The sequence below is a fragment of the Octopus bimaculoides genome, chromosome 3, assembly GCF_046866305.1.
Source record: "Octopus bimaculoides isolate indiv1 chromosome 3, ASM4686630v1, whole genome shotgun sequence".
Classification (NCBI taxonomy): domain Eukaryota; kingdom Metazoa; phylum Mollusca; class Cephalopoda; order Octopoda; family Octopodidae; genus Octopus; species Octopus bimaculoides.
In genome coordinates, this window is record NC_142930.1 from 88,790,204 (window position 1) to 88,811,209 (window position 21,006).

At 31.3% G+C, this 21,006-nt stretch overlaps 1 protein-coding gene across 5 annotated transcripts in view; it reads right to left on the minus strand.

The window, feature by feature from the left end:
* LOC106876010 (protein TANC2) overlaps nucleotides 1-21,006 on the minus strand; it is a 264,847-nt gene that overhangs the window by 161,645 nt on the left and 82,196 nt on the right. For all 5 annotated transcript variants that reach the window (XM_052966230.2, XM_014924376.3, XM_052966228.2 and 2 more), the window contains exons 2-3: nucleotides 6,374-6,547; nucleotides 5,944-6,156 (exon numbers count right to left, since the gene is read on the minus strand). In XM_052966230.2, the coding sequence (XP_052822190.1) occupies nucleotides 5,944-6,156; nucleotides 6,374-6,547 (387 nt within the window). The remainder of the gene's footprint in view (nucleotides 1-5,943; nucleotides 6,157-6,373; nucleotides 6,548-21,006) is intronic.

Genomic DNA, 21,006 nt, shown 5'->3' on the forward strand with positions numbered 1-21,006 from the left:
TGTGTGTGATTTTTTTCTTTCTTTTTCTTCCTCCCAGGATAGCAACCAACAATAAAAGGCCTACTAAAACATTTCATTTAAATACCTGAATATTTACAATCATTTATACAAAAAAAAGTATATAACTTAACTTTACATTCAAATTTTTCAAAGAAAATATTTAGGCCATAAAATACACTTTAATCTTTTAAAATTCTAAATAACAATCTTTTATTAATTGTTAATATGAAATTTAACTCTTTATGTCTATAAAGATGGGAATATAAAAATCTTAGCTTTATAGAATAGTAAGTTAAAAATAGATGATTAAAAATGATTGTAATGTGAAACTAAAGGAAAACATGAGATTTAAGAATTCTAATGAACTTCACAAGAATTGGCTGATGCAGTACAGTATTAGAAATTTCCAGCTAAACAAATACTGTTTTTCATTACACTTGAGTTTCTTGATTTAGAAAAATGTGAATCTCATTAGCTAACTCTCATGTATATCTTTTCAATAACCAATTTTATACATTGATAGTTGTTCTGTTGTTACTAACACACCCAATGTTCAGAAGAGGATCTATTTTCTTTTTACAGCTTTGTTAGAAAATCAACATATAAAAAAAAAGAACTATTCCTCTCAAGAGAATTTCATGGCAACTGCTTATTCTTTCGCCAAACTGTTCCTTTTCAGAGTTCATTAGATAATCAATATTTACACATGGTTCCAATCTTCAATCTTTCAAAACGGCAATCAACAAATTCAATGCTAGTGCTATATCAACCAAGAAGAATAAGGAAAAAAAATTTAAAATTTAAATCTTCTAAAATATTTTGAATAAATAGCATCATCACCATCATGATCATCATCGTCATGATCACGATTATCATCATCATCAAATTGCTCATGTAAAACAGAGTAAAAAGAGAAAAGCAGCTGAATAGACAACTTGATTGACAGAAATTACAAAAAAAAAGAAAAAGAAATCAATAGTATTCTTCATTTTGATTGTATTTCCATATATATAATAAAATAGATTTTTTCCATTAACTTATTTCCAGATTTTTAGACTATATACATATTAAATAGTAAAACCAAAGTTTTTTACATGAAAAAAAAGCCAAATTTTCCAAGTAAAACTTTTTTCTTTATGAAATTCCATTAGGCAATAAAAACTGAACTGTTCTTATTTTGTTACAGATAAATATAAAAGAAAATTAGCCTTATTTCAAACTCATGTTGGAATAATTCTAAAGCAATACTGAATTTCATGGTTAGTTGAAACAGTTGACACCTCTGACTAGTAATGGCATCTTCATATTCTAAAAAAACATATTGTTTTATTTATTTTTATATTTTTGAATCTTGTGTAGCTTAAAGGTTAGAGAAAACTTGTAAGGAGTGAACAAATAATATTTCTAAGACTTGGAAATATTATATGGGAATTCCAGACATCAGTGACATAGCATTGCTAACAATAGTTCTTTCTACTATAGGCACAAGGCCAGAATCTTGGGAGAGGGGACTAGTTGATTACATCGATCTCAAAAGGCTCAAGGGCAAAGTCGACTTTGGCAGGATTTGAACTCAGAATGTAGATGGATGAAACACTGCCAGCTCACTACCTTGATTGTTAACAATAATAATAATCTTTTCTACTAAAGGTAGAAGGCCTGAAATTTCAGGGGAGGGGACTAGTTGATTACACCAACCCCAGTGTTTCACTGGTATTTAATTTATTGACCTTGAAAAGATGAAAGGCAAAGTTGACATCAGTGGAATTTGAACTCAGAACATAAGGACGGTCAAGATGCTGCTAAGCATTTGCCATTGTATGCTAACGATCCTGCCAGCTTGCCACCTCATTAACAACAATAATAATGATTTCTAACATGAAACAGAGTGAGATACCAGTTGATGATATCAACATTAAGTACTTGAATGTTAGTTTATTTTATTGAATGCTCCCCACTCAGAAGAATGCACTGCAAAATTGACCTTAGGAGCTGAACTCAAAGCATATAGCGAGGCATCTCTAAATACCATAAGTGTCTAGTTCATTACTCTTAAAATTAATAATCTCTTCAATGAAAGGCACAAGGCCTGAAATTTTGTGGGAGGGGACTAGTCAATCACATCAACCTGGTGTTTCACTGATATTTCATTTAGTGATCCCGAAAGGATTAAAACAAAGTCAACCTTAGCAGAATTTGAACTCAGAGCATAGCAACAGGCAAAATACTGCATTTAGTCCGATGTGCTAGCAAATCTACCAGCTTGCCGCTTCACTCTTAAAACTAATAATAATTATTTGTAACATAGGCACAAAGCTTGAAATTTGAAGGGAAGGTTTTAGTTGATTAAACTGACACCAGTATTTGATTAATATTTATGTTAATCAACCTTGAAGATGTGAAAGGCAAAGTTGATCCTGGTAGGATTTGAACTCAGAACCTAAAGTGGTGGGAAAAATAAATATTACAAACTATTTTCTCTGATGCCCTAATATGCCTGCCAATTCCCCACTCCTAAAATTGGTTTCAAATTCTGGCACAAGGCCACCAACTTTGGGAGGCGGGGAGTTTATTGAGGAATTTCAATGTTTCATTCTACTTCATCTATTGTAAAAGAGGAATTAATGAATAACTGTTTTGGATATTAGATTCAAAATTACTAAACCTTATTTACAACATAAAATAAATGCTACAGCTTCAAATTATAAATAGTTAATGTTAAATTAATAGTGAGATCATTAACTATAAATGGTTTTATAATTTTCAATTATTTTGTGAAGACAGATATCACACCTATTTTCAATTATCATGATGTCTGTTCCTTATGTTAAATAATTTCATTAATATATCATATTTGTTTATTAATGATTTGTTCCCAGATTTTATAATATTTAATATTTTCAAATCATTTGAAATTATTGTTACTTTTGAAATGGAAGGGAAGAAAATAATCTTAAAAAAGTTTACATTGGGAATATTTGGGATGATTTCGTAGCAACTTATATTTGGGTTTCTGAGTAATATTTTAAATTTAAGAAAGCCAATGAATAAAATAGTTGTAAGCTTTCAATGTCAAATTGTCACAAGATGTAAAAAGAGAATGTAATTTATTTTCATTGATCCTGTAAGCTTCATTCAATTAGAGAAGCTAATACGCTGCATGAGAAAACATTCTCGTTAAATAAGTTCATTCTAATTTAGGTTTGGTTTATTGTCAACTAAATAAATATCGATGAACATTTGATGAATACCAGTATGCACAGCACACTGAATAGCTTTGGACAGTGTGAAATAATCATTAAAATTCCCTGTGCCATAGTTACGATAAAATAAACGTACAGTTGAAGCCAACATAAATTTTATTCTGCAACAGCCTAAGTACATTGTAAGTTGATTACCATTGTATTTGTTGTAAATGGAAGAGAAGTGTATAAATAAAAGATAAGAAATGGCTAAAGGCTCAAAACAGATTGGAGATTCAAAGTGGAAATGGGTTATGTGAACAAGAAATTAAGCCATTTGTAATCACTCTATAGAATCTGAAATGCACTTGATGCTAGGAACCAGGATTTAAATAAGAGCATTTTGCTGTTTATATGAAGTACAACTTAGATTGTATATTCTTGTTACTTGAAGCTATTAGCTGTTCAAAAATCATGTTTATATACATTTTGAGAGGTATTAAAGCAGTAATGAAAAAAGTCCTTAAAGATACTCTTATCTATGATAAGATACTTAAACATTGTATCTGTGGTTATCACGAATATATTCTGAATAGAGAATGGATACTCCTAATCCAGGAACACAAGTAAACAACTTTTCTTTCTGTCTGAAATGTTAGACTCCTGTTCTTCTTATTCTCCATGGCATAGAATATATTTGCTGATTTAGACCAACATAACATTTCTCAGATTCTATGCTTTACTATTCCTTACAAAAAAAAAATAAATGAAAAGCTGATATGATCTTGCCTTTAACTTAAAATTATAACTCTAGTTATGCCTTAAATGGCATCTCTATCAATGAATCCCCAGATTCTTGCACTTACACCTTAGTATAGCTGCTCTCAAGTGAAAATGGCTCATTTCAGAAATCAAAGAGACATAAAATGAATAACTTGATTTTTTTTTTTAAAACAGGCATATAAAGAAAAACTTCTCTCATACTTTTCTAACAAATTAAAAGAAATATTTCAATGTAATAATTAACAGATATTTGTTGGAGAATATCTGAATTTCTCTAATGTCATTTGCTTACTTTTTCTTGCTCTATACATTTTGATCTTCAGAATATATATGAAAAAACAAAAAATTCTGATTTCACTAATAATCATATGTAACCATTTAAAGTAAATGAAAAACAACAACAACCAGAGTCAAATATTAACTTTCTTATATACACGTGCGCATGTGTTTGTGTGTGCGTGTGTTGAGTATGTATGTTTCTATATATGCATGGGCTGGCTGTTTTACAGTTATCATTTGTCCATCTGAAATATTAAATGCTATCTGAATAGCATAAAGTAGTTTCGATATCAGCGATTATGTAAAAGACAATTTCTCATATCTTTTTTAGATGACTTTTTACTAGTCTTTACTGATGCACAGAAGAAAGAAATCTATGATTGAGAAGACACACACACCCACACACACATGCATGTGTGTGGATGTGTAAGCTTCATTGACACACAGTATACTATTAGTCTGAGTGAAGTAACATACATTGCCAATGTGAATACATCTTAGTTTAGAAAATCCACATTGGTTTGGTAATTTGTTGAGGACAAGTTGTTAAAACAGGGTTTCATTTACATGGAGATGGTATTGATCTATAGGAATCCATAAAGGAATACTGGTCAGATAATGTTAAGTGAGATTTGAGATGCCTCAAAAATTGATGTGAGACCAGCAAAATGCTAAGATTAAGAGAAGTTAAAACATAAATGACATATTTGATCAGATGTCACCTCAAAGTATAATGGTGTTATACAAATATCAAAATATCTCTTCAACAGAATCCTACTGAATCTAAGAATACATTATCAAATGTGTCCTGCCATGTTTTAGACTAGGATGTAGTGTGAGGGAGATTTGGCAGCTATTTCCAGCAGGTTGATTGAATAGTTAGAAGAGACTTTTTACTTTGGTTTTGTTTCATGTTTGCATCATTAAAAAAGGAAGGACACATTGGATAATATAATTCACAACCTGAAACAAAACAACATTGATCACAGCTGGAAAACCTTTGATCAAGGATCTGCTCAATGTAGACTGACTTATGGCTAAACAACAACAACAACAACAACAGCAACAACTCTTCTTGAATGATGTATTGAGAATTTATCTTTTTTCAAAGCACAAGATAACAAAGACACACAAAACTGAAGAAAAAGATCAGTAATACATCTTGTGATCCTCAGGAAATACTTGATTGTCATTTTCTCAACAGGTTTTAAGAGTTATCAGATCTTAAACTTCTTTACAAACATTACCATGTTTGCTACTTCTATTTTGGTTACTTCCAATATAAACTTACAGCACTTTTCCATCCAGTATACTATTTCATTTATAGACATTACATATTCACATTGTGAAGTAATTTTTCCTGTATACATTCAACAATCTACGTAATCTATGATTTTGGGAACTCATCAAAGAAAATGTAATATAGTTACAAATTCTTTATTAAATACTAGTAAATTTCTATCAAAGACATTATAAAAAAAAAATCTGCAAAAAATCTGCAACTGAATTGGATTTTATCAAGTACCTTGGATTCCTGAGAGCTGAACAATCAAATATTGAAGGCACAATAAAAATCAGTGATTCCAAACAAACAACAAAACAAAACCAAGTTCTGTTCTATAAAATTCTTTTCATCTTTTTAAAGGAAGCACAATGTCTCTCAAGTGAGAATTATTGCGAAGAAATGTTTGCCACTTACCAGATTGTCCTGCGTTTCGACTGGCCAGTTTAGGAGAAGGTTGTGATAAAAAAGGATTCGTTTCTGTTGCTGGTGAAGGTGATATATCCATTCGAGTCTGCATATAAGTGGTAAAATGTCCATTTGTTTTTAATTTAGGTCGGTGGTGAGTGAATACAGCTGACTCTACACTACTCTGACGTGAAAAATGTCCATTTGTTTTGGCAGGGTTTGCTGCAAAGAATGATTTTTTAAATCAAATTATGAAAAACAAAAAAATTATCTTGATTAGGAAAAAAATGCTAAGTTACTATGAAAATTTTAACAAAAAGAAACAAATGATATGATTAAGAGACTTGATTACATTATAGTAACAGTAGCTATAAAATGTATTAAGTGGAAAGGTTACTGTTTGTTGGGCAAGTAAATATATAAGTAGCAGTGAACTTACCAGTATTTTCACAGAGCGGACACTGCTCCACATTAAACATGCAAGAATAACAGCGCTCATGACCACAGGAATCAATAAGGCGCCGTTTCTTGCCTTTGTCAAATGGTAAATGACATGATGGACAATTGTCCATAAATCCTTCCATGCTTTTCAGATTACGAATTGCATCAGGATCTGAAATGGAAATAAAAGTACATCAAAAACTACACTATACAATAACTGAAAGAAGAGAGTATTTCAAATCCTAAAATTACTTCCTACATAACAAGTAAATCCATATTTTGGTTGTATGCAATTCATATTTTTCTCAGCCATCCTTTTATTTGTCGATAGAATATTATTGTTCTTTACAAAATCAATATGTACATAGACATATTATATATGATACATTAGATATAAATTCTAATTATTTGAAATCCAGTGGAGCAGTGAAATTGAGGAACAGAGTAACATATGCCTTGTGGGTACAAGAAGGGTTGCTTGGATTAAAAAGTTTACTTTGCAACTACAAGGCTCCTGGTTCAATCACAGTGTATGGTACTTTGGGCAATTGTCTTAGCTTTAGGTCAGCCAATATTTTACAAGTGAAATTCATTAGATGCAAAGTATCTGACAGACTGCCTTATGTAAGTGTGTATGTTTGTTTAGTTTTGATGGAAAAAATCAAAGCCGCAAATGGAAATCTCTAACAGTATTATTGCAAGGTTGATATACCAAACTACTGTGGTTTACAGAGATGACTAAAACCCTTAAAAGATGAAATAAAATTTGTATTAGTTTGAGATTACACAGTGACCTGCTTAAGAAGACAGTGCAACATAGAATCACTGAGAGAGAGAGAGAGAGAGAGAGAGAGAGAGAGAGAGAGAAAGAGAGAGAGAGAGAGAGAGAGAGAGAGAGAGAGAGAGAGAGAGAGAGAGATGATATACTTGTAAAAAGAAGTTAAGTTTGTGATTTAGGGGAAATTAAATAAAATCATTTTGTTGAGTACCAAAATTGCTCAGTACATGCTTTCCAAAGTCTTGAGTATGTTGTGAGAGGGATATGAGTGGGTGCTGAAAAGTTTTGGGTGTAAGAAAATACAGGAGGATCAGTTAATTATGATTTTATCCAACATATTCCTCCTCTCAGATCTGCATACTTATTGCAGTGGTCTTTCAGTTTTTCTAAGCCCTGTAAAAGAACTCAGAAGGTTGGTCCTCCAACCAGGCCTTTCACAATACCCTTAAAGCCAGGAACTTTTCAGCACTCCCTCGTATATGTAATATATATGCTTCCAGTTAGCATATCTGAAGAGTTATTAATATATTTTAGTAGCAATATTGATACAAAACCAACAATAAAATTCTGACCGGATATCTATCATAAAAAAAAAATATAAAAAAAACAAAAAAAAATCAAAGGGCCTTCCCAAACCATAGGTTCATAAGGCCAGTTTCCTGGATTATGTATATATTCCTTCCTCTGGACCAGATGCCACTCCATTGCAGGATTACTCACTTTTGCCAGTTGAGTGGACTAGAGCAATATGAACTGAAGTGTTTTGTTCAAGAACACAATGCATTGCCTGATCCAGGAATCAAAACCCATAACAACCTTATGATCAGGAATGCAACAGTCTAACTACTTCACCACATGCTTCCATCCATATCCGTATATATAATGAATGGATTCTTGAAGTATGTATCTCTCTCTCTCTCTTTTATATATATATATATATATATATATATATATATATATATATATACAGAGAGAGAGAGATTTACCACTAAAATGGATGGGTTCTTGAAGTATGTATTGTAAGCAGATATCAGAATAAGATTCAGGCTTTTCCATTGTTTGATTTAATCTTTAGTCAATCACAACATCAATTTGCTGACTACCACTGAAACTCGACCTGGCTGCTAAATTTGGTATGCTCATTCCTAAAGTACCACTCTTGGAAATATTCTTGGCATGGTATTACTGTACTGTAATAACATTCAACCATCTAATCGATATGTTCTTTTTGATTTAGATCTCTTCTGTGTGGACTTACTAAGACAAGTTGATGCAAAGAAATGTTATTAAATACTTTGAATGAGTGTAATGGAGAATAATCAATAACATTATTTTCACCAATAGTCCTTTAACAACCAGCTTTCAGTGAGATAAAAGACTAATGCTCAATTATTGTAATATCAAAAAGATATAGTTCATTAAGATTAAACAAGATTCAAATTTCTTTTTTTCCTGCTGAAATGCTGGTAATGGCCTTCGCAAAAACATTATTTAAAACCTAATCACTTTAACAAGTCAAATATAAGAGACTGTTAAAATATAAAGTAAAATGTAAAGTTATAGCTCAGAAATTCAGTGATATATACAAATTCAAGAGGAAAGAAAACATTACAGACTTCATTTTCAGTGTAATCACTTAACAGCAGAATTCTGTTTATAAAGGAAATGGGAAATTAAATAGAAATGAACACAAAAGAAAATAAATGAACATGTTATTATCATAATTGTTACTCATAAGAACTCCCTCTGTAATTGCATCAAGCAGCTGCCCTTGATATGAAATTTACTATAACAACTACACATAATATTGATATAGCTTCTATAGAGGTTCTCCATTCATTCTGCAGCCTTCATTCACAATGGACTGAAAGTGCTCATATATGGTTTTGTCAGTTAATGACCTACAACAACCAAAAATGGGGATCAACAAATTTGGTTTCTAATTTCCTTACTTCTAGGACACAAATGAATTATTAAAATACTTTCTAATCAAAAACATTAATCTTATGGATTATTACTGAACGAAAATCTTGAATAATGTCGTATATCAGTCTTTTGTAAAATGATTACTGATATTTCTTTTTAAATGACTTCAATTTTCTTTAAATTACTTTCTTCTGGTACGATTATTTTTAATAGTACATGATATCAGACTTTTTAAACTGAACTTTAACCACATTAAAATCAGTTATCCTTTGGCAACACTCTAAGCTATGATTACTGTCTCTCCTGTTCAGACAAAGATATAATAGAGAAAAACTATAGACAATATAGAATCAGTCAAAAGTATGTCATAGTATCTAGTTTCACTCTCCTGTGTTCAAATCTCACTGAAATAGTACTGTCAAAAGAGGTATCAGTATTGTACAGGACAAACTCACTACAAAATAAAAATACCTAATTTTATGAAATAAACACAAAACAAAATATTAAATTAAGTGCAAATGTGCATATGATCAGTTTAAAGCCTCTTTCGAAAATTAGGAATTGACATAATTTAACTTCACTAAATCTAAAACAAAAAACAATAAATAAATCTCATGCCTTTGGGGAAAATGCAAGAAAAATGTTCTGTTTCTATACACAACATTATCTTGCTATAAATTAAATGTTTCTCTTTTCATTTTTTCCAGTTATTTTATAAATAATTTGAAATATGATGATATTAACTAATAATTACCAAACTATTCAATTACTTTGAATATTTGGAATATAATATAAATTTGATAAATCTGTTTGAATATAACTGCTAGTGGTTGAAATGTTATGGTATGCATGATACATCCAACTGAAGAAGTACTAATGTGTATCACATCACAGGTGCTTCACTACCTCCAGCAAAGATATTCAGCTTTCATCAACCAAATCTATTTGACTTGTAGATTTGAGTTTATCTACTCACATGAGTATGGGCAGGGAAAGTGCTGGCAGGGAGGGTCATGTAGTCTCTTTCCTAATATCAAGCATACTGTACCAGTAGCTACTGTCACTGATTTTGCTGACATTGATGGAAAAATTCCATGTTTAATCGATGTTATTTAATGCTAGGTAAATTCTGACTTCTGATCAAAGGTGTTTTAGCTGTGACCAACCTGTATTTTTCCCTCTTTTTTTACAGTGATACTGTATTTTGGACTATATATGCAGTGCCTATTTCTCTTTTTCAAGCTGAGGATTTGATTTGAGAGAGATTTAGCTTTTCCTAGGTTGAGCTACTACACCGAAGCTCTGTCATTGGCTTGCTTTTATTCTTGTTTTTTTCTTTACTAAAAAATTATTCCAAGCAAGATCTACAGGCCACTTCTGTGCAAAGTCTTAGGAGAAAGAGGGGTAGCTATTAATGCCACCACATAAACTCTAGAGATACCAGCGAATGAAGTTCATCTGAACAATTTTTATAGAAGTAATGGTAGGAAGAGACCAGACTAGCTTCTTTCAACCATTCAAGAGATGGAAGAAAAGTTAAAGTGATTCAAAGGAAGCATCACTGACCAGACTCCATATTTGATTTTGCATTCTACCCAGAGTATTTGGGGGTAGGGAAATCTGCACAAATACTTGAGAAGTATTTCATTTTGGGAATATCTAGATCTTGTAGAGACACAGTCGAAATTCAGGTGTTAGGAATTTTATGAATGGTAAAACAAGCCCATCACCTTTAGTTGTTGTTTAGCCCTAAATCAGACCCAATACAATAGGCATATGATGAAGAGCATTCTAAGTGTGGCCATCCCATTTTTTTCAGCCATAGTGCATATAGGATTTGTATTATTCAATGTGATATTCTATCATTTTTTTAAAAGATAGCAGAACATGATTTTAGGGAAGTTCATCTGTTATTATTAGGAAGTTGAGCAACAACATACAAGATCCCTAAGTTGATTGGTAAAGTTTAAATTAATATATTGGTATTAATATTAAATTTCATAATAATATTTCTTTTATGAATTTAAGTGGTTTCCAAGTTCTGCAAAATATACAAATTAACTGAAGACCAGAAACAGACTATCTTATCATAAAACATCATTTAATTGTTAATGTCATAATTATTGCTAACTGATTAAATTTCTATACTGATAGTGTAAATATAAAGAGAATTTTTTTCTCTGATACCTTAATTCTTTTTGAGGAAACAATATCTGAGATAAATCTGTATCAATTGCTAAATAATTGGATAGAAAATTAGAAATTAAAATATCATAAAACAAAAATACAATTAGTAATTGAGATACAAGATAAACAAGATATATGATCTAGACTGTGAAGATTGTAGAAGAAAAAAATCATTAACTTGTTGGATATTTTTTATTCCAAGTATCTGTTTTATTCTTACATAAACAGTTTAAAAAAAAAAAAAGGAATGCTAAAAAGTGTTTCAATCTTTTCTGCATTTTACATAATTTCATATACAACTATATTTACAAGATCCTTTTCTGGCATTTCAATTGATGAGATTTTATACTTGGGTTATATAGCTACGCTATATAACCTTCATAAAGATGTTAGTTTATTGTTATTTTTGCCAGTTTTTGATGTATGAATTAACTGAAAGGGAAGACATGAAGAGAATGAGAAAAGGTGAGGGAGAGTGGGAGGGGGAATAGTGAGATGCAAGAAGGGAAACATTTAGATAGAAAACATACAGAGATCATTTGCCTTGCAAATAGTTGCAATTGCTACAAATAGCAATGTTAAGAAATTCCAAAATATTCCTTAAAGTCATGTACACCATTTTTGTTTCAAGTAATTGTGTATATATATATAAAATGTATTTCTGAATATGTGTGTGTGTGTGTGTGTGTGTGAATGTAATGTTGACTTAAGCCTTTTTTTACTTACTATTACTTCAAGAGACAATTTATTTTGATATGTGCAATCTATATGATATCACACCCAATGTTAAAGGTGAGCTGTGGTTTCTTTGAGTACTGGTAGAGATAACACATGAAAAAAATGGGGTAATATGATATATAACCACTTGACTAAATTTAACATTGAACAGGGAAAACTCTGTTTGGCAGGTCAGTACTTTAGCAGTGATATACCATCATAAATATACCAGAGCCATTTCAAGTTGTTTAACCCAATGTCAGCCTGGATTAAACAAACCTATGAACAAAAACATTCTAGCCATGATCATTCCATGTTTTTGTAAGCCAGACATTACACCATCCAAAATGTTCTTTTTCTTTTTCTTTAAGGTGGATGTAATTTATGTAAACTTTGGCTGCTTTATCTAGCCAGCCAAACAACTAGGTATAGGCTCATCGTATTTCAAGTTGGTGCAAGTAAGACTATTTGTCTAAGAAATGATCTTTCCAAAATTAGACAGTATTTTAATATTATCATCATTTAACGTATGTCTTCCATGTAGGCATGAGTTGGATGGTGTGACAGGAATTGGCAAGCCAGAGGACTACACCAACCTCCACTGTCTGTTTAGGTATGGTTTCACAGCAGGGTACATTTCCTAATGCAAACTGCTTTACAAAGCGAACTGGGTGCTCTTTAAGTGATACCAGTACTAGTAAGGTCTGCTTTAGCATGGTTTTTACAAACAGATGCCCTTCCTAATGCCAACTGTTTTACAGTGGACTGGGTGTTTTTTTATGTGGCACCAGAACCGTATTTTAATAAATATATAAGCAGTAAAAACACAGCTTGTAGATATAATAGAGTGCCTTTGATTACTTAGTTATGTCTTCCTGTTTTCTCAGTTCAAATGTTGCTTGAGTTGATCTTGTTACTCTCTTTGTTAAGGGTTGATGAAATATATACCAGACACACCTTCCTTATGAATTTATAATCTTGTTTCAGTGTGAGAAACCAGTACTACACAGGAAGTACAATACAATTTGTGGACATGAAATATAGACAAAAAGTTGAGATAAACAGCTACTCAATCTACATTTTAAATGCACTAGATGTACTTGCTCATTTGACAATATAAGAAACCAACCACTAAATATATACATAAGAGAGAGTAAAGATAGAAAATTCCTAACAGCTAGAAGGAGGAATTAAAGGTGGCCTACTTGAGTTCATCACAATGTATATCTAAAACAGATTGAATTTGAATAGTGAAAGTGTGGTTAGAGTATTGTGAACTGAAAAATAATTTTAATGACATCAATATGAAGTCAGAAATGAAGGTCGATGCAGGTGGAAGTGCAGAAAAAGTTGAATGAAGACAGGTAGTTCAGACATAAATAAAAAGAACTAGCAAATGAATCAACAAAAGATTGAAAATAAGTGTAGAAATATTGTATTTGAGCTTGGAATATTGGTATACACATGATGATGAAATCCATACTAATGATTCTGTTAATTATCAGGTATTCACTTCGGGCAGGTGTAACCCAATACTACATGGTTGGGTGGCTGGTGAGTAAACTGGCTCCCCCACATGGATTGTCAGGTAAGGAGGGTGTTGTAGACACTCTGCAGAATTAAAAACAAGACCTGTCAAAAGATGGATGAACTCACTGTGTGCCAATGGCATCCACACATATGGTGTCTTGAAAAAACATGGACTGGAAAACTGTAACTGGTTCAAGACCAAAGCCATGAAACTCCATTGAAAGACATATAGTGCTCTCAAGTGAGAAGAAAAAAAATTAGGGCAACAAAACAATTAAAAGCATTTAACATATCCACTAAAGCAGAGATTACTTAATTTCTTAAAACTTAATTTCTGATTTGTAATGCTTGCAAGGATTTATATAGACAATCCTGAAGTATTTATCCATTTGTCCATTTATTTATGTATTTATCCATTTATCTATGATTCTACTAGGATGTGTGTGTAACATTAAATAGTGGTAAGGTGGTGAGCTGGCAGAAACGTTAGCATGCCAGGCGAAATTCTTAGCGGTATTTTGTCTGTCTTTACGTTCTGAGTTCAAATTCCGCTGAGGTCAACTTTGCCTTTCATCCTTTCAGGGTCAATAAATTAAGTACCAGTTGCATATTGGATTTGATCTAATTGATTGGCTCCTCCCCCAAAATCTCAAGCTTTGTGCCTAGAGTAGAAAAGAATATTAAATAGTGGTCCTGTGTGTGTATACTGATAGTCCTTTAGATTAGTCTGTTTGATCATGACTTTTGAATGACATGAAGTATTTCTATTAACTTGTAATGCACCTGAGCACTATATACAATATATCCATTACAACATATTTTTATGAATATGCAAATTATACTGGTTTAAAATCTTTGTAATACCAACTTCTTTTTTTTTGAGTAAAAAATCTGTCCACTGACCAAAGCAGGTTCAAAAAGACAATGATTTTACTGATGTGATCTAACATGACTGAAATATGTCAGTAGTAGTCAACTGTGTCTGCTAACAAAGAGCAGAGGTCCTCGATTAAGCTTACAATTTTCTGTGGTATAAATTTTTGTAATTTCTTCAAATTATCTCGGCTTTTCTGTGAAAGTCACAAACAATTGCTGATAGGATTTTGTTTACTCTCTTCAACTGAAAAGCAAATTTTAATTCACTAAAATTTTTTGTATATATCATTTGATACTTCATCATTTACTTGAATTAACTAACTTCATGATATTGACCTACTTGAGTTATTTCCCTTAGATCACTTTTTGTTGATTGAATGGATATACTTTTACTTATTTCAGTCATTTGACTGTGGCCATGCTGGAGCACTGCCTTTAGTTGAACAAATCAACTCCAGGACTTATTCTTTGTAAGCCTAGTAATTATTCTATCAGTCTCTTTTGCTAAGTTATGGGGATGTAAACACACCAACATTGGTTGTCAAGCAATGGTGTGGGGACAATCACAGACACACAAATAGATACACACACACACATACATATACAATTGGCTTCTCTCAGTTTCCATCTACCAAATCCACTCACAAGGTTTCGGTCAGCCTGAGGCTACAGTAGAAGACCCTTGCCCAAGGTGCCATGCTGTGGGACTGAACCTGGAACCATAAGGCTGGAAAGCAAGCTTCTTACCACACAACCACTCTTGCACCTATATATAGATATTTTAAAGGAATTGCACAGCCTAACACAAACAGCTATACAGCGGTAGCCTGTATAATGCTATAGAGAAATTGCTCACACAACCTCTCATTTCCCTCCCCTCTCCTCTCTCTCATACACACACAAGTTAAAAGTATCTTGACCAAGCATTTGCCTGCAGTGTGAAGATCTATAAAGATTTCACACTATATATTTTCAGGACATCTGTTTCCAATGTTCACCCATTTGTTAAATGAATAGCTAAACTTCATAAGGATTCTAAAATAGTCAAAACCTTATGTAAATAGACATCTTACTTCTGACTAATTTATTCACAACTAATAATAGATTTTTAGATTGTATTAACATTCATTTAATATCAATGATAGTAAAGTGTGCAAATCATAAAAATCTTAAATTTGCCGAATTCTAAATTTTAGATACTTGTTTATAATTCACAAATTTCCCTGATCTCAATCTACTTTGTCTATGTCAACCAATTCATGGTAACTTTGATCTTGATCATATCATATCATATATCAACATGGGGCTATCTTGAACCAATAGAGTCAGATGTCAAGATGTTAGTAAAAACTAATGTTATATTTAGGTACTGGGAGATGGTGTAGTTAACAACTTTCTGTCAATCACTATTCTGTAACATCATGTTAGATTGCATTATTGTGACAAATACTGATTGAGCTCCTCCTGATCCAACAAACAAGGCTCATTCCTATGCAGACTATACTCCACTTAATTCCTCCATAACCTTGTTCTCTCAGTGTTATCTCATGCTAAACCAGCACTGACTCTCAAGACAAGTGACCTCAGAAACATTCTCCTATACAGTCATTCCAGTTTTGTCTCATTGAACAGAAAATACTTCACATGTCAAGTAAACATTATCTTATTCTGCTAAACATGAACAGCATACAACCAGAACCCTCAAAACTGCTTCAAATGCCAAGCCTCACTATTATTAAATACTTCAGGGTGAGCAAATATTTCAGCACCAAACAACTATCAACCCTCTACAAGATCATAGGAACCTGTTGATTACATTTAAGAGAAAGCATGTATACTATAGCATTTTAAAGTAGAACTTACTAGAATGAGTAGTTATATATCAGTTAAAAGATAAATGACTTAAAAACTATGTAAATGGAAAGGAATCATTACAGATTCCTTTGAATCTAATAGAAATTATATTGGAGGTAAAACACATTCAACACAGATGTATTGAATAATGAAAACAACTACTTAACATTAATAATTCCCTTAAAGCTTGATTAAGTAAAACTACTTTTTTTGTTTTTCTTATATATCATTTCTTTGAAAGAAGATTGTATCTTTAAATAAGGAGCCACTTATATCCCTTGCCTCTTCTCCTTTGGAACCAACAGCTAAATATATTAATTGTAAGCAGTATCTCTGGCCATATTAGTTTCTAACTATATTGATAGTAGGGTTAAATAAAAGTTGCCTGTTTAGCATTGACTTTTATTCTAGGAGCAATTCTTTAAGCAGCTCTAAATCAGTTAAACTATATGGCAATCGTGATATTACTATTCTTTCCACAAGTTTCTCTAGCTGTAATGTATTTCAAAATTATGATGAATGCCACACTTCCACAGACTTTCCTAAAATTAATGCCCATTTCTTTCTACATTTACCCTTTAATTATAAATGAATAGGAGTGGCTACTGACATTTCATACTGGCATTGACACAGCTTTATTTTTCTTATAAAATGTAGAGCAACAGCAGAGCACAGGGTATACACACATGCACACACAATGTCAGTATGCATACTGAAAACAGATATTTCTCTTGTATCTTTAGTGGTGAGTTATGGACAAAACTAAGCTTTGTTACTTCAAAGCAGAAAATAAATTAACTATTCATTGCCTGATATCTACATTCAACTAAATAAAGACTTCTTTGGTTAAATGGTATTCAACCGGAAAAAAAAAAAAAAATCCCATATATAACTTACCACCTTGTTGAAATATGTTTATAGAGAATCGAAATAACTGTTTATCTTTAGAAATATCCCTGATATCTGTTTAATCAGAATTATACTAAATGTGCAAGTGCTTGGCTATTTGCTTTCACCAGGAATTGAAATAAAATTAAAAATAAAAATAAATGTCATTATGATAGAAAGCCTTTTTTATGCTTTCAAATATGAGATACAGTCTGTTTATCCAGAAGTTAAGGAGAACATATTTGAACAAATGTTGAATTCATAAAATTTCACAAGCCCAACTATGCTATCAATAAGATTTTGATATGTCTTCTAAGATACTAGATAACTTACATTATGGCAAATCAGAAAGGAAAAGTTTCCATGTGTTGGATAGAAACAACAGATTTCTTTGATAGTCTTTAACAAAGAAAATATTTTTTTTAGCTTATGAAGTTTACTGAAAATCACAAGGGATATTTAGTTGGATATTACAAACTGAAGACTGGATAGCTGTGTTTGAAAATCAACAAAAATATACAATACAAATGTGGCATGTCTGATGTCCAACTACATAAGACTGCACACACACACACACACACACACACACACACACACACACACACACACACATACATATATATATATATATATATATATAGTTGCTGATTTTCCAAACTTTGGTATTTAGAATGAGTTTGCTTAACTCTAAATTTAAAATATGGATAGCAAATTGAGAAGCTGAATTTAGGAAGATATTCCCAAAATAGCACAAGTAAATATACTTGGCTTTGTATGTATAAGGTTTATAACATTTTAAAGATTTGTACTGGAAGATACATAATATAATATTCAATATTTTCTTTGTAAAAGATATCCTTTTTTAGTAAAAAGTAAAAAGAGAAAAATCAGAAACACTGGTACACCAAATGTTTAACTATTTATACTTCTTTCCAGTTCATTTGTTACCAGTAGTCAACTCTCTATACTATTGCTCAATCAGATTGAAGTAGCAACTACATCTCCTTTCAATCACTTGTGACTGTCTTAAACAAACAAAATCATTATATCAGAAAGTTCTAGATACATTATGACTGACACATAAGTCTGGTCAATCAAGACTAAGATGGGGTTAAACAACAAAAGCCATTTACTAGTAATTCTGTTTAACTTTGATCAATTCACATTAATCTCAAATAATTTTAATTACCATTTCACTAACTTCAATCAATTTATTTCAGCGGTAAACTAAAGATTATAACATATGAAAATGATAAATTCTACCATATCCCAGTATATGAAAACTCCCCCTTCATTATAACAAGAGTTATAAAGATAACAAGCTAATGATTACAGTTATTCCTATTTCAAATACATGGAAAATTGACTGGAACAGCTATCGGTTTTCTTATTTTTATATGTTGCTAAAACCACACTTTTCTATGTATTTAGTAAGAAAATTATCACTTTCCACTTCATGTAAAATTTCAACAACTGTCATTATTCTTCACATGTTCCAATATTTTTAAAATAGCAGAACATCTGCCAGCACATTTCTTTTCATGTAGTCAATATATTGAGAGAGAGAGAGAGAGAGAGAGAGAGAGAGAGAGAGAGAGAGAGAGAGAGAGAGAGAGAGAGAGAGAGAGAAGAGAGAGAGACTATATTTAATGTAAGAAAAATAGAAAAATACTCTCCAGTTCATTAGATTTTAAAAATTTAACCAAAGCAGTATATAAATGAATGTAATAGAATACACACACACACACACACACACACTCTCTTTCCAGTGAGAGCCTGAGCAAGCCATAAATCTTAAACTTATATGATCATATTAATTGTTTCAGCTTATGTTTTGCATTTCCAGTTTCTAATTTCACAAGTTGGATGAACATCTCAGAAGAAGAAAAATGGTCCAATTAATTTTGTTTCAAAAAAGAAAGAAAAAAAAAATTCCAATTTATAATTGGGAAATGCAAATAGGTTTTATTCATAGAAAGTGAGACTTCTTTAATCTAGTTGGTAGTAAATATAATACATATTGGAAATGAATTGCAATCATAAAATTACTATAAATGTAAATAATATAGGATGACTGAATAAATTTTACATCATAGAAAGGTAAAAAACAAAATGGTTGTGTCTCAAAGAATAATATGATGTATCAATTTATTTAGTGCTTTTATCACCCTAACATTTTAATCAATATATTCTATATATGTTTTTTGGCAATGACTGAAATGGTGACAAAATACCCAAAAACACAACCCAAACAAAATAACATGTTTATTGCAATTCATTTTTCAAAATCCCTATCCACTGACAATTATTATGGTTATTTCAACTTATCTTAGTGTTACTGAGTTAAAGGTACATTAAATTGCTTTAATGAATGTGGCCTCTTTATCTATTTTAGTAGTTTTCTCTCTGGTGCTTTGTTTGTTTATAATATAAATCCTGATGATGAAAGCACATAGAAATAAATGTAAAAACATGATTGTGCATGAACATTTCAGTATTTTCCTTTTTGTTCTACTGACAGCTTGCCATTTTAAACTTTATGGCTTTAATTCAAATTACATTTCTCCAGTTCTGATATCTAGTTGTTATATCTCTTTCTTTTTAGGTCTTTAAATAAATTAATGAAATGTGATCAATTTAATATCTCAAATGATTTTGTCTCTTGGTAATATAATATTCTGAGAATATTATATGGGTGCATGGTTAAAATACTTGTTTCCCAAGGGCATGTTCTGCTTTAGGACAGCTTATTGTTTTCAACCAAAATTTGTCCTTTGAGTAGGTGTATAATCCAGCCTTTTTTCAAACATAAGTACTTTTGATAACATTATTTGATGTATATCTTTATTCTTTTTTAAAGACGACGATAGACTGTAATTCGAGAAAAATTCGGCTACTATTTCTGGCATGTTGAGTAATTATGTAGTAGCTCTCTCATAAGTTTGGGTAATATGGTTTACAGTGGTTATTTCTAATGCAAGTTTGTATTCTGCAACTGGCAGATTTCTTGTTTGTAAGCGTCACTGGTGCAGATGGATTTTGCATGTTAGTCAGTTTATGATGTCTTTCTTGACAACAAGTTAGGCTGAGTCCAGCAGATGTTGGGTATTAAAAGACACAAGTTATGACATTCTTTTCATTGCATCAAAGAATAGTAGTGGGCTTTTATTTCTTTCTTAATGGTGATTGTATAGAATTATAAATGGAGTTCTTATAAAACCAACAAGATTTACATATAGTTCTAGTTCTACCATGGAATGAAAATATAAAAATATCTCAACCAAACTGTAAATTTTAATGATGCATTCCTTTCTCAAAGTCTTATCCTTCAAGTGTTCAGTATTGATCTTTACATTTGGTAGCGACAATAATTTTCATTCCCTGTGACTGTTGTTATATAAAATCTTTCATCTGAAAGTGAACCATTCTCTCACTGTGTTAATATTCATTATCTTATCAAAGAAATATTTGTGCTTTTCTTTCAAAATTTCAGCTTCTTCTTATTTTTGTTGTAGCAAGTGATATCAATTGAGTCATATAGTTGCGGTACAATGAACAAGATTTTGAAACATTTGAGTTATAATAAAGATCTGTGAAATAGATATTAACCAAAGAATATGTGTAGAAATATGCCATCTAAAAACAATCAGAGTAATGATTAGAATCAAGAGTAATTGAGAAACAAAGGATGCAATTAACCTTTCTGTTGATGTATTCTAATTCAAATTTACAAGGATTTCTGCTAAACATTCTCTTCTTACCTTCTAGGATGAGCTAAGAAACTATAGCATCATTCCAGTATTCATCATTGTAAAATATAATGGCTTTGCTTTCTAACATTTGCAAGCAGCTATAAACTGTTTAAAGAGGAAACA